The sequence below is a fragment of the Tachyglossus aculeatus genome, chromosome 22 (genome assembly GCF_015852505.1).
Source record: "Tachyglossus aculeatus isolate mTacAcu1 chromosome 22, mTacAcu1.pri, whole genome shotgun sequence".
NCBI lineage: Eukaryota > Metazoa > Chordata > Mammalia > Monotremata > Tachyglossidae > Tachyglossus > Tachyglossus aculeatus.
The window spans coordinates 49,130,159-49,144,325 of NC_052087.1; the positions used below are offsets into that span (position 1 = coordinate 49,130,159).

At 45.5% G+C, this 14,167-nt stretch overlaps 1 protein-coding gene across 1 annotated transcript in view; it reads right to left on the bottom strand.

The window, feature by feature from the left end:
- C22H11orf80 (chromosome 22 C11orf80 homolog) overlaps positions 1 to 14,167 on the bottom strand; it is a 104,445-nt gene that overhangs the window by 16,577 nt on the left and 73,701 nt on the right. Inside the window, exons 11-13 of the mRNA XM_038765358.1 lie at positions 10,545 to 10,666; positions 6,369 to 6,479; positions 2,843 to 2,941 (exon numbers count right to left, since the gene is read on the bottom strand). Coding sequence (XP_038621286.1) covers positions 2,843 to 2,941; positions 6,369 to 6,479; positions 10,545 to 10,666 — 332 coding nt within the window. The remainder of the gene's footprint in view (positions 1 to 2,842; positions 2,942 to 6,368; positions 6,480 to 10,544; positions 10,667 to 14,167) is intronic.

The following is a 14,167-nucleotide window of genomic DNA, read 5'->3' on the forward strand; positions in this document are numbered from 1 at the left end:
GGCTGGATGGGGAGGTCGGCTCTGGGTGTGCCCCAGTGCTTCGAACAGTGCTTTGCACATAGTCAGCACTTAATAAATGCCATGATTATTATTATTATTATTATTATTATTATTACAGTGCTCAGTAAGTACCATCGATTGACTGATTCCTCCCTCTGTCATGTCCCCCGTCCCCCCGTCTTCGGATTGTTGGCTGGATGGTGAGGTCGGCTCTGGGTGTGCCCCAGTGCTTCGAATGGTGCTTTGCACATAGTCAGCACTTAATAAATGCCATTATTATTATTATTATTATTATTATTATTATTATTATTATTACAGTGCTCAGTAAGTACCATCGATTGATTGATTCCTGCCTCTGTCATGTCTCCCGTCCCCCCGTCTCCGGATTGTTGGCTGGATGGTGAGGTCGGCTCTGGGTGTGCCCCAGTGCTTCGAACGGTGCTTTGCACATAGTCAGCACTTAATAAATGCCATTATTATTATTATTATTATTATTATCATTATTATTATTATTACAGTGCTCAGTAAGTCCCATCGATTGATTGAGTCCTGCCTCTGTCATGTCCCCCGTCCCCCCGTCTCCGGATTGTTGGCTGGATGGTGAGGTCGGCTCTGGGTGTGCCCCAGTGCTTCGAACCGTGCTTTGCACATAGTCAGCACTTAATAAATGCTATTATTATTATTATTATTATTATTACAGTGCTCAGTAAGTACCATCGATTGACTGATTCCTGCCTCTGTCATGTCCCCCGTCCCCTCGTCTCCGGATTGTTGGCTGGATGGTGAGGTCGGCTCTGGGTGTGCCCCAGTGCTTCGAACAGTGCTTTGCACATGGTCAGCACTTAATAAATGCCATTATTATTATTATTATTATTATTATAGTGCTCAGTAAGTACCATCGATTGATTGATTCCTGCCTCTCGTCTCCGGATTGTTGGCTGGATGGTGAGGTCGGCTCTTGGTGTGCCCCAGTGCTTCTAACAGTGCTTTGCACATAGCACTTAATAAATGCCATTATTATTATTATTATTATTATTATTATTATTATTATTATTATCATTATTATTACAGTGCTCAGTAAGTACCATCGATGGACTGATTCCTGCCTCTGTCATGTCCCCCGTCCCCTCATCTCCGGATTGCTGGCTGGATGGTGAGGTCGGCTCTGGGTGTGACCCAGTACTTCGAACAGTGCTTTGCACAGAGTCAGCACTTAATAAATGCTATTATTATTATTATTATTATTATTATTATCATTACAGTGCTCAGTAAGTACCATCGATTGACTGATTCCTGCCTCTGTCATGTCCCCCATCCCCCCGTCTCCAGATTGTTGGCTGGAAGGTGAGGTCGGCTCTGGGTGTGCCCCAGTGCTTCGAATGGTGCTTTGCACATAGTCAGCACTTAATAAATGCCATTATTATTATTATTATTATTATTATTATTATTGTTATTATTATTATTATTATTATTACAGTGCTCAGTAAGTCCCATCGATCGATTGATTCCTGCCTCTGTCATGTCCCCCGTCCTCCCGTCTCCGGATTGCTGGCTGGATGGTGAGGTCGGCTCTGGGTGTGCCCCAGTGCTTCGAACAGTGCTTTGCACATAGTCAGCACTTAATAAATGCCATTATTATTATTATTATTATTATTATTATTATTATTATTATTATTATTATTATTATTACAGTGCTCAGTAAGTACCATCAATTGATTGATTCCTGCCTCTGTTATGTCCCCCGTCCCCTCGTCTCCGGATTGCTGGCTGGATGGTGAGGTCGGCTCTGGTTGTGCCCCAGTACTTCAAACAGTGTTTTGCACATAGCATTTAATAAATGCCATTATTATTATTATTATTATTATTATTATTACAGTGCTCAGTAAGTACCATCGATTGATTGATTCCTGCCTCTGTCATGTCCCCCGTCCCCTCGTCTCCGGATTGTTGGCTGGATGGTGAGGTCGGCTCTGGGTGTGCCCCAGTGCTTGGAACAGTGCTTTGCACATAGTCAGCACTTAATAAATGCCATTATTATTATTATTATTACAGTTCTCAGTAAGTACCATCGATTGACTGATTCCTGCCTCTGTCATGTCCCCCGTCCCCCCCTTCTCCGGATTGTTGGCTGGATGGTGAGGTTGGCTCTGGGTGTGCCCCAGTGCTTCGAACAGTGCTTTGCACATAGTCAGCACTTAATAAATGCTATTATTATTATTATTATTATTATTATTATTATTATTATTATTATTATTATTATTACAGTGCTCAGTAAGTCCCATCGATTGATTGATTCCTGCCTCTGTCATGTCCCCCATCCCCTCGTCTCCAGATTGTTGGCTGGATGGTGAGGTCGGCTCTGGGTGTGCCCCAGTGCTTCGAACAGTGCTTTGCACAGAGTCAGCACTTAATAAATGCCATTATTATTATTATTATTAGTATTAGTATTATTATTATTATTACAGTGCTCAGTAAGTACCATCGATTGATTGATTCCTGCCTCTGTCATGTCCCCCGTCCCCTCGTCTCCGGATTGCTGGCTGGATGGTGAGGTCGGCTCTGGGTGTGCCCCAGTGCTTCGAACAGTGCTTTGCACATAGTCAGCACTTAATAAATGCCATTATTATTATTATTATTATTATTATCATTATTATTATTACAGTGCTCAGTAAGTCCCATCGATTGATTGATTCCTGCCTCTGTCATGTCCCCCGTCCCCCCGTCTCCAGATTGTTGGCTGGATGGTGAGGTCGGCTCTGGGTGTGACCTCTGGCATGGCTCACCTGCGCTTAGAACAGTGCTTTGCACATAGTAAGCGCTTAATAAATGCCATCATCATCACCTGCTTCGGGCCCCCGGGGAGGTGGTTCAGGAATCGCCGCTGGACCGTCCGGTGAAACGCCTTTCTCAGCCGAACTCCAAACTCCCGGGTGTCCGCGGCCTGAGGGCAGAGAGTCTGTCAGTCCTACTTATTGAGCGCTTACTGCGTGCAGAGCGCTGGACTAAGTGCTGGGGAGAGAACAGTACAACAATAGACAATTCCCTGCCCACAGTGAGCTTCGAGTCTAGAGGGGTGCAGAGGGCTGGGCTCCATCATCACCAATCGTATTTATTGAGCGCTTACTGTGTGCAGAGCACTGTATTAAGCTCTATTCAGTTCTACCATTGTCTGGCAGATTGGAGAAGCGGCGTGGCTCAGTGAAAATCAATCAATCAATCGTATTTATTGAGCGCTTACTGTGTGCACGGCACTGTACGAAGCGCTTAAGTGGAGAGAGCCGGGGCTTTGGAGTCAGAGGTCATGGGTTCAAATCCCGGCTCCCCCACTTGTCAGCTGTGTGACATAGGGCAAGTCTCTATGTGTCGCCAACTTGGACTTCCCAAGCGCTTAGTGCAGTGCTCTGCACACAGTAAGCGCTCAATAAATGCGACTGAATGAATGAATATGTATATATGTTTGTAGATATTTATCACTCTATTTATTTTGTTTTCTTAATATGTTTGGTTTTGTTGTCTGTCTCCCCCTTCTAGACTGTGAGCCCGCTGTTGGGTACGGATCGTCTCTATATGTTGCCAACTTGGACTTCCCAAGCGCTTAGTGCAGTGCTCTGCACACAGTAAGCGCTCAATAAATACGATTGAATGAATGAATATGTACATATGTTTGTACATATTTATTACTCTATTTATTTTGTTTCGTTAATATGTTTTGTTTTGTTGTCTGTCTCCCCCTTCTAGACTGTGAGCCCGCTGTTGGGTAGGGACCGTCTCTATATGCTGCCAACTTGGACTTCCCAAGCGCTTAGTGCAGTGCTCTGCACACAGTAAGCGCTCAATAAATACGATTGAATGAATGAATATGTACATATGTTTGTACATATTTATTACTCTATTTATTTTGTTTCGTTAATATGTTTTGTTTTGTTGTCTGTCTCCCCCTTCTAGACTGTGAGCCCGCTGTTGGGTAGGGACCGTCTCTATATGCTGCCAACTTGGACTTCCCAAGCGCTTAGTGCAGCGCCCTGCCCACAGTAAGCACTCAATAAATACGACTGAATGAATGAGTGAGTGAATGAAGTCACTTCACTTCTCTGGGCCTCAGTGACCGCCAACATCGGCCCATTTAGCGCGCACCCCTTCCGCCTATCCTGGAGGGCTTAGCTGGACTCCCGTCAGGCCGCCGAGCCGTTCCTAGTCAGTCCCCGGACCCCGGCCTCTTCTGAATCCCCCCATCGGAGGACGGCTCAGAACCAGGGAGGGTCCAGCCGGGGATTCTCCGGCCCATTACCTCCCTCAATCAATCAATTGTATTTATTGAGCGCTTACTGTGTGCAGAGCACTGGACTAAGCGCTTGGGAAGTCCAAGTTGGCAACATCTAGAGACGGTCCCTACCCAACAGTGGGCTCACAGTCTAGAAGGGGGAGACAGAGAACAAAACCAAGCCTATTAACAAAAGAAAATAGAATAGATACGTACAAGTAAAATAAATAGAGTAATAAATATGTACAAATCAATCAATCGTATTTATTGAGCGCTTACTGTGTGCAGAACACTGTACTAAGCGCTTGGGAAGTCCAAGTTGGCAACATCTAGAGATGGTCCCTACCCAACAGCGGGCTCACAGTCTAGAAGGGGGAGACAGAGAACAAAACCAAGCCTATTAACAAAATAAAATAGAATAGATACGTACAAGTAAAATAAATAAATAAATAGACTAATAAATATGTACAAATCAATCAATCAATCGTATTTATTGAGCGCTTACTGTGTGCAGAGCACTGGACTAAGCGCTTGGGAAGTACAAGTTGGCAACATATAGAGACGGTCCCTACCCAACAGTGGGCTCACAGTCTAGAAGGGGGAGACAGAGAACAAAAGCAAACCTATTAACAAAATAAAATAGAATAGATACGTACAAGTAAAATAAATAAATAAATAGAGTAATAAATATGTACAAATCAATCAATCAATCGTATTTATTGAGCGCTTACTGTGTGCAGAGCACTGTACTAAGCGCTTGGGAAGGACAAGTTGGCAACATATAGAGACGGTCCCTACCCAACAGTGGGCTCACAGTCTAGAAGGGGGAGGACAGAGAACAAAAGCAAACCTATTAACAAAATAAAATAGAATAGATACGTACAAGTAAAATAAATAGAGTAATAAATATGTACAAATCAATCAATCAATCAATCAATCGTATTTATTGAGCGCTTACTGTGTGCAGAGCACTGTACTAAGCGCTTGGGAAGTCCAAGTTGGCAACATCTAGAGATGGTCCCTACCCAACAGTGGGCTCACAGTCTAGAAGGGGGATAACGATGGCATTTATTAAGCACTTACTATGTGCAAAGCACTGTTCTAAGCACTGGGGAGTTGACAAAGTGATCAGGTTGTCCCACGGGGGGCTCACAGTCTTCATCCCCATTTTCCAGATGAGGGAACGGAGGCCCACAGAAGTGAAGTGACTTGCCCAGAGTCACCCAGCTGACAAGTGGAGGAGCCGGGATTTGAACCGATGACCTCTGACTTATGTTGCCAACTTGTACTTCCCAAGCGCTTAGTACAGTGCTCTGCGCACAGTAAGCGCTCAATAAATACGATTGATTGATTGACTCCAAAGCCCGGGCTCTTTCCCCCGAGCCACGCTGCTTCCCTTGGCCATCCCTCCTTGGTTCGAGGGGCCGGTCGGCTTCAACCCTCCCCTTCCCTGTCCAGGGAATAATAATAATAATAATAATAATGATGATAGCATTTATTAAGCGCTTACTATGTGCAAAGCACTGTTCTAAGCGCTGGGGAGGTTACAAGGTGATCAGGTTGTCATTCATTCATTCATTCAATCATATTTATTGAGCGCTTACTGTGTGCAGAGCACTGTACTAAGCGTTTGGGAAGTACAAGTCGGCAACATATAGAGACGGTTCCTACCCAACAGTGGGCTCATATTGAGTGCTTCCTGTGTGCAGAGCACTGTACTAAGCGCTTGGGAAGTCCAAGTTGGCAACATCTAGAGACGGTCCCTACCCAACAGCGGGCTCACAGTCTAGAAGGGGGGGGACAGACAACAAAACAAAACATACTAACAAAATAAAATAAATAGAATAAATATGTACAAGTAAAATAAATAAATAGGGGGCTCACAGTCAATCCCCATTTTCCAGATGAGGTCACTGAGGCCCAGAGAAGTGACTTGCCCGAGGTCACACAGCTGACAATTGGCGGAGCCGGGATTTGAACCCATGACTTCTTACTCCAAAGCCCAGGCTCTTTCCACTGAGCCACGCTGCTTCTCTAAAGCAGCCCCTTCCCGGAGGTTCTGGGTTCCGGTTCTGCGCCGTCCTGTCTGGTCGCCCCCCACCTTCACCTGCAGGGCCTGGAAACATCCGGTGCGGAAGCCACCGTTGGTGCTGCTGGTCACGATCCGGGCGATGGACTCCACGGCTACTGGCAGCGACTGCTGAAATTTCTGGAAGACCTACGGAGAGGAGGCAGAGAACAGACCCATTGAGGAGGAGGGGAATGGCCGATCATCATCATCATCATCATCAATCGTATTTATTGAGCGCTTACTGTGTGCAGAGCACTGTACTAAGCGCTTGGGAAGTCCAAGTTGGCAACATCTAGAGACACCAAGCCAACCGACCTGGGGTCGATAGGCCGCGGGGGTCCCTAGCCGGGAAGCCAGAGCACCCGAGCCTGGCCATCTTTCCTAACTTGTAATAATAATAATGTTGGTATTTCTTAAGCGCTTGCTATGTGCAAAGCACTGTTCTAAGCGCTGGGGGAGATACAAGGTGATCAGGTTGTCCCACGTGAGGCTCACAGTCTTCATCCCCATTTTACAGATAGGGTAACTGAGGCACAGAGAAGTGAAGTGACTTGCCCAAAGCCACACAGCTGACAATTGGCAGAGCCGGGGTTTGAACCCATGACCTCTGATTCCAAAGCCCGGGCTCTTTCCACTGAGCCATGCTGCTTCTCTACTTCCCAAGCGCTTAGTACAGTGCTCTGCACACAGTAAGCGCTCAGTCTGGAGGCCTTCCCAGACTGAGCCCCTTCCTTCCTCTCCCCCTCGTCCCCCTCTCCATCCCCCCGATCTTACCTCCTTCCCCTCCCCACAGCACCTGTATATATGTATATATGTTTGTACGTATTTATTACTCTATTTATTTATTGATTTTACCTGTACATATCTATTCTATTTATTTTATTTTGTTAGTGTGTTTGGTTTTGTTCTCTGTCTCCCCCTTCTAGACTGTGAGCCCACTGTTGGGTAGGGACCGTCTCTATATGTTGCCAACTTGGACTTCCCAAGCGCTTAGTACAGTGCTCTGCACACAGTAAGCGCTCAATAAATACGATTGATTGATTGATTGATTTGTACATATTTATTACTCTATTTATTCATTTATTTATTTTACTTGTACATATCTATTCTATTTATTTTATTTTGTTAGTATGTTTGGTTTTGTTCTCTGTCTCCCCCTTTCAGACTGTGAGCCCACTGTTGGGTAGGGACTGTCTCTATGTGTTGCCAACTTGGACTTCCCAAGCGCTTAGTACAGTGCTCTGCACACAGTAAGCGCTCAATAAATACGATTGAATGAATGAATGAATGGACGAGGCCCGGTGAGGAGATTAGCGGCAGAGGAGCGGAGGACGCGGGCTGGGCTGGAGAAGGACAGAAGGGAGGTGAGGGAGGAGGGGGCGAGGGGATGGACAGCCTTGAAGCCCAGGGTGAGGAGTTTCTGCCTGATACGAAGGTTGATTGGTAGCCACTGGAGATTTTTGAGGAGGGGAGTAACATAATAATAATAATAATGGCATTTATTAACCTCTTACTATGTGCAAAGCACTGCTCTAAGCGCTGGGGAGGTTCCAAGGTAATCAGGTTGTCCCACGGGGGGCTCACAGCCTTAATCCCCATTTTCCAGATGAGGGAACTGAGGCCCAGGGAAGTGAAGTGACTTGCCCAAAGTCACCCAGCTGACAATTGGCAAAGCCGAGATTGGAACCCATGACCTCTGACTCCAAAGCCCGGGCTCTTGTCCACTGAGCCACGCTGCTTCTCATGCCCATTCTATTCCCATTCTGCCCCGCGAAAGAGATGTAGGGAGGCCTGGAACAGTGCTTGGCACATGGTAAGTGCTTAACAAATGCCATTATTATTATTATATTTATTTTATTTGTACACATTTACTATATTTTATTATAGCTATAATTCTATTTATTCTGATGGTATTGACACCTATCTACTTGTTTTAGTTTTTTTTGTCCGTCTCCCCACTTCTAGACTGTGAGCCCATTGTTGGGTAGGGACCGTCTCTGTATGTTGCCGATTTGTACTTCCCAAGCGCTTAGTCCAGTGCTCGGCACACAGTAAGCGCTCAATAAATGCAACTGAATGAATGAATCTATCAAGTCACTTAACTCCTCTGTGCCTCATTATCATCAATCGTATTTATTGAGTGTTTACTGTGTGCAGCATCTCATCTGTAAACTGGGGATTAAGACGGTGAGCCCCACATGGGACAACCTGATTCCCTTGTATCTACCCAGCGCTTAGAACAGTGCTTGGCACGTGGTAAGTGCTTAACAAATGCCATTATTATTATTATTATTATATTTATTTTATTTGTACATATTTACTATATTTTATAAATGATGTGTATATAGCTATGATTCTATTTATTCTGATGGTATGGACACCTATCTACTTGTTTTGGATTTTTTGTCCGTCTCCCCACTTCTAGACTGTGAGCCCATTGTTGGGTAGGGACCGTCTCTGTATGTTGCCGATTTGTACTTCCCAAGCGCTTAGTCCAGTGCTCTGCACACAGTAAGCACTCAATAAATACAATCGAATGAATGAATCTATCAAGTCATTTAACTCCTCTGTGCCTCATTATCTCATCTGTAAAATGGGGATTAAGACTGTGAGCCCCACATGGGCCAACCTGATTACCAGCGCTTAGAACAGTGCTTGGCACATGGTAAGTGCTTAACAAATGCCATTATTATTATTATTATTATATTTATTTTATTTGTACATATTTACTATATTTTATTAATGATGTGTATATAGCTATAATTCTATTTATTCTGATGGTATTGACACCTATCTACTTGTTTTGTTTTTTTTTGTCCGTCTCCCCACTTCTAGACTGTGAGCCCGTTGTTGGGTAGGGACTGTCTCTGTATGTTGCCGATTTGTACTTCCCAAGCGCTTAGTCCAGTGCTCTGCACACAGTAAGCGCTCAATAAATACAATCAAATGAATGAATCTATCAAGTCACTTAACTCCTCTGTGCCTCATTATCTCATCTGTAAAATGGGGATTAAGATGGTGAGCCCCACATGGGACAACCTGATTACCTTGTATCTAGCTAGTGCTTAGAACAGTGCTTGGCACATGGTAAGTGCTTAACAAATGCCATTATTATTATTATTATTATATTTATTTTATTTGTACGTATTTACTATATTTTATTAATGATGTGTATATAGCTATAATTCTATTTATTCTGATGGTATTGACACCTATCTACTTGTTTTGTTTTTTTTTGTCCGTTTCCCCACTTCAAGACTGTGAGCCCATAGTTGGGTAGGGACCGTCTCTGTATGTTGCCGATTTGTACTTCCCAAGCGCTTAGTACAGTGCTCTGCACACAGTAAGTGCTCAATAAATACAATCGAATGAATGAATCTATCAAGTCATTTAACTCCTCTGTGCCTCATTATCTCATCTGTAAAATGGAGATTAAGACTATGAGCCCCACATGGGCCAACCTGATTACCAGCACTTAGAACAGTGCTTGGCACATGGTAAGTGCTTAACAAATGCCATTATTATTATTATTATATTTATTTTATTTGTACATATTTACTATATTTTATTAATGATGTGTACATAGCTATAATTCTATTTATTCTGATGGTATTAATAATAATAATGATGGCATTTGTTAAGCACTTACTATGTGCAGAGCACTGTTCTAAGCGCTGGGGGGATGCAAGGTGATCAAGTTGCCCCATGCGGGGCTCACAATCTTAATCCCCGTTTTACAGATGAGGGAACTGAGGCTCAGAGAAGTTAAGCGACTTGCCCAAGGTCACCCAGCAGTCATGTGGTGGAGTCGGGGCATTGACACCTATCTACTTGTTTTGGTGTTTTTGGTCCATCTCCCCACTTCTAGCCTGTGAGCCCGTTGTCGGGTAAGGACCGTCTCTGTATGTTGCCGATTTGTCCTTCCCAAGCGCTTAGTCCAGTGCTCTGCACAATTTTACTTGTACATATCTATCCTATTTATTTTATTTTGTTAGTCTGCTTGGTTTTGTTCTCTGTCTCCCCCTTTTAGACTGTGAGCCCACTGGTGGGTAGGGACTGTCTCTATATGTTGCCAATTTGTACTTCCCAAGCGCTTAGTCCAGTGCTCTGCACATAGTAAGCGCTCAATAAATACGATTGATGAAGATGATAATAAATACAATCGAATGACTGAATGAATGGTGGTTTCGCCTCCCCCGGGGTTCCCGTTACCTTGGCAGCCTGGTGCTGCTGACTCAACGTCTGGTCCACGGCGCGCTGAACGGTTCCCTGGACTACGCGCTGGTTGTCCAGGAAGATGAGGCGGAGGTGGGTCCGGAGCAAGGCCTGGGTCCCTAGGGCGAGAATTTATTTATTTATTTTACTTATTTATTTTATTTATTTATTTATTTATTTATTTATTTATATATTATATATATTTTATTTTAAAATAAATTTTATTAATTTTACTTGTACCTATCTATGCTATTCATTTTATTTTGTTAGTATGTTTGGTTTTGTACTCTGTCTCCCCCTTCTAGACTGTGAGCCCCCTGTTGGGTAGGGACTGTCTCTATACGTTGCCAGCTTGTACATCCCAAGCGCTTAGTACAGTGCTCTGCACACAGTAAGCGTTCAATAAATACGATTGATTGATTGATTGATTGATTGAGAATGACCGCGCTGATGGCCCCCACGCGGGACTCGGGTGGGCACTGACGGCGCTGCAGGATGCCAGGAGCAACAGGGCAACTTTCCGTTACGCGTGGCACCATGAAGGCCCACCAACAGGTCCAAGGGTGGAAATCTGCAGAACCTAATGCCCGTCACCCCCACACCATCCCATGCTCCACAGCCACTGAGCTTCCCCTCTCCGGTGCCCGTAAACCCTGGCATCGCTTTGGACCCGTGGGATTCGGAGGCGGGAGCCGAGAGGAGGGAGGCCGGGAGCTGAAAATAATAATAACGCCATTTATTAAGCCCTTACTATGTGCCAAGCACTGTTCTAAGCGTTGGGGAGGTTACAAGGTGATCAGTTTGTCCCACGGGGACAACATAATAATAATATATAATATATTATTATTATTATTATTATTATTACAGTGCTCTGCACACAGTAAGCGCTCAATAAAGACGATTGAATGAATGGAGTTGGTAGATGCGATCCCTGCCCACAATAATAATAATAATAATAATGGCATTTATTGAGTGCTTACTATGTGTAAAGCACTGTTCTAAGCGCTGGGGAGGTTACAAGGTGAACAGGTTGTCCCACGGGGGGCTCACGGTCTTCCTCCCCATTTTACGGATGAGGGAACTGAGGCCCAGAGAAGTGAAGTGACTCGCCCAAAGTCACCCAGCTGACGAGAAGCAGCGTGGCTCAGTGGAGAAGAGCCCGGGCTTTGGAGTCAGAGGTCGTGGGTTCAAACCCCGGCTCTGCCAACTGTCAGCTGTGTGACTTTGGACTTCTCTGTGCCTCAGTTATCTCATCTGTAAAATGGGGATTGAGACTGTGAGCCCCACGTGGGACGGCCTGATCACCTTGTAACATCCCCAGCGCTTAGAACAGTGCTTTGCACATAGTAAGTGCTTAATAAATGCCATCATTATTATTATTATTGTTATTATTAAGTGGCGGGAGCTGGGATTTGAACCCATGACCTCTGACTCCAGAGCCCCGGGCTCTTTCCACTGAGCCACGCTGTGCCTCCTCCTCCTCCTGAAAATGAAAAAGGGCAGCCTTAAGAAGTATCCGGGGCCATGCCTACATAACAATAATAATGACGATGCCATTTATTAAGCGCTTACTATGTGCCAAGCACTGTTCTGAGCGCTGGGGAGGTTACAAGGTGATCAGGTTGTCCCACATGGGGCTCACAGTCAATCCCCATTTGACAGATGAGGGAACTGAGGCCCAGAGAAGCGAAGTGACTTGCCCAAAGTCACCCAGCCGACAGTTGGCGGAGCCGGGATTTGAACCCATGACCTCTGACTCCAAAGCCCGCGCTCTTTTCCACTGAGCCACGCTGCTTCACATTGGACGTGGGGCAGGCCGATAAGTGTGGCCATCCTCTCGGGAGGAGTCCGCTTCTGGGTTCTCCATCATCGGGGAATGGGGAGAGGGGAAGGGAGGAGGAATGGGGAACGGGGAATCATCATCATCATCAATCGTATTTATTGAGCGCTTCCTGTGTGCAGAGCACTGTACTAAGTGCTTGGGAAGTACAAATTGGCAACATCTAGAGACAGTCCCTACCCAACAGTGGGCTCACAGTCTATAAGGGGGAGGCAGAGAACAAAACCAAACATACTAACAAAATAAAATAAATAGAATAGATATGTACAAGTAAAATAAATAAATAAATAGAGTAATAAATCTGTACAAACATATATACATATATACAGGTGCTGTGGGGAAGGGAAGGAGGTAAGATGGGGAGATGGAGAGGGGGACAAGGGGGAGATAATAATGGCATTTGTTAAGCACTTACTATGTGCAAAGCAGTGTTCTAGACTGTGAGCCCACCTTTTAGACTGTGAGCCCACTGTTGGGTGGGGACTGTCTCTATGTGTTGCCAATCTGTACTTCCCAAGCGCTTAGTACAGTGCTCTGCACATAGTAAGCGCTCAATAAATACGATTGATTGATTGATTCTAAGCACTGGGGCGGGGGATACAAGGTGATCAGGTTGTCCCACGTGGGGCTTACAGTCAACATCCCCATTTTCCAGATGAGGTAACTGAGGCTCCGAGAAGTTAAGTGACTTACCCAAGGTCACACAGCAGACATGTGGCAGAGCGAGACTCGAGCCCATGACCTCTGACTCCAAAGCCCGGGCTCTTTCCACGGAGCCACGCTGCTTTTCTGTGGAATGGGCCCACCGCCCCTGCCGACGGGAGATTCCTCGACGGAGGTACCCGGGAGCCCAGTACTGGACGAAACGGGGCCCGGTCCCGTAGGAGGACAAATCCCAGGGGAACGCGAGGTTCCCGGGAAGGCCGGGTCTGGCCCAGAGGCAGACAGCTCATTTCAATCATTTCTATCAATCATCCGTCTCCCCCTTCTAGACTGTGAGCCCGCTGTTGGGTAGGGACCGTCTCTAGATGTTGCCAACTTGGACTTCCCAAGCGCTTAGTCCAGTGCTCTGCACACAGTAAGCGCTCAATAAATACGATTGATTGATTGATTGGTATTTACTGGGCTCTTATTATGTGCAGAGCCCTGTTCTAAGTGCTTGTTTTGTTGTCTGTCTCGCCCTTCTAGACTGTGAGCCCGTTGTTGGGTAGGGACCGCCTCTAGAAGTTGCCGACTTGGACTTCCCAAGCGCTTAGTACAGTGCTCGGCACACAGTAAGCGCTCAATAAATACGATTGAATGAATGAATAAATACGACTGAATGAATAAATGTGCAGAGCACTGTTCTAAGTGCTTGTTTTGTTGTCTGTCTCCCCCTTCTAGACGGTGAGCCCGTTGTTGGGTAGGGACCGCCTCTAAATGTTGCCGACCTGGACTTCCCAAGCGCTTAGTCCAGAACTCTGCACACAGTAAGCGCTCAATAAATATGACTGAATGAATGAATGTGCAGAGCCCTGTTCTAAGTGCTTGTTTTGTGGTCTGTCTCCCCCTTCCAGACTGTGAGCCCACTGTTGGGTAGGGACCACCTCTATATGTTGCCGACTTGGACTTCCCAATTGCTTAGTACAGTGCTCTGCACACAGTAAGCGCTCAATAAATACGATTGATTGATTGGTATTTACTGGGCTCTTATTATGTGCAGAGCCCTGTTCTAAGTGCCTGTTTTGTTGTCTGTCTCCCCCTTCTAGACCGCGAGCCCGTTGTTGGGTAGGGACCGTCC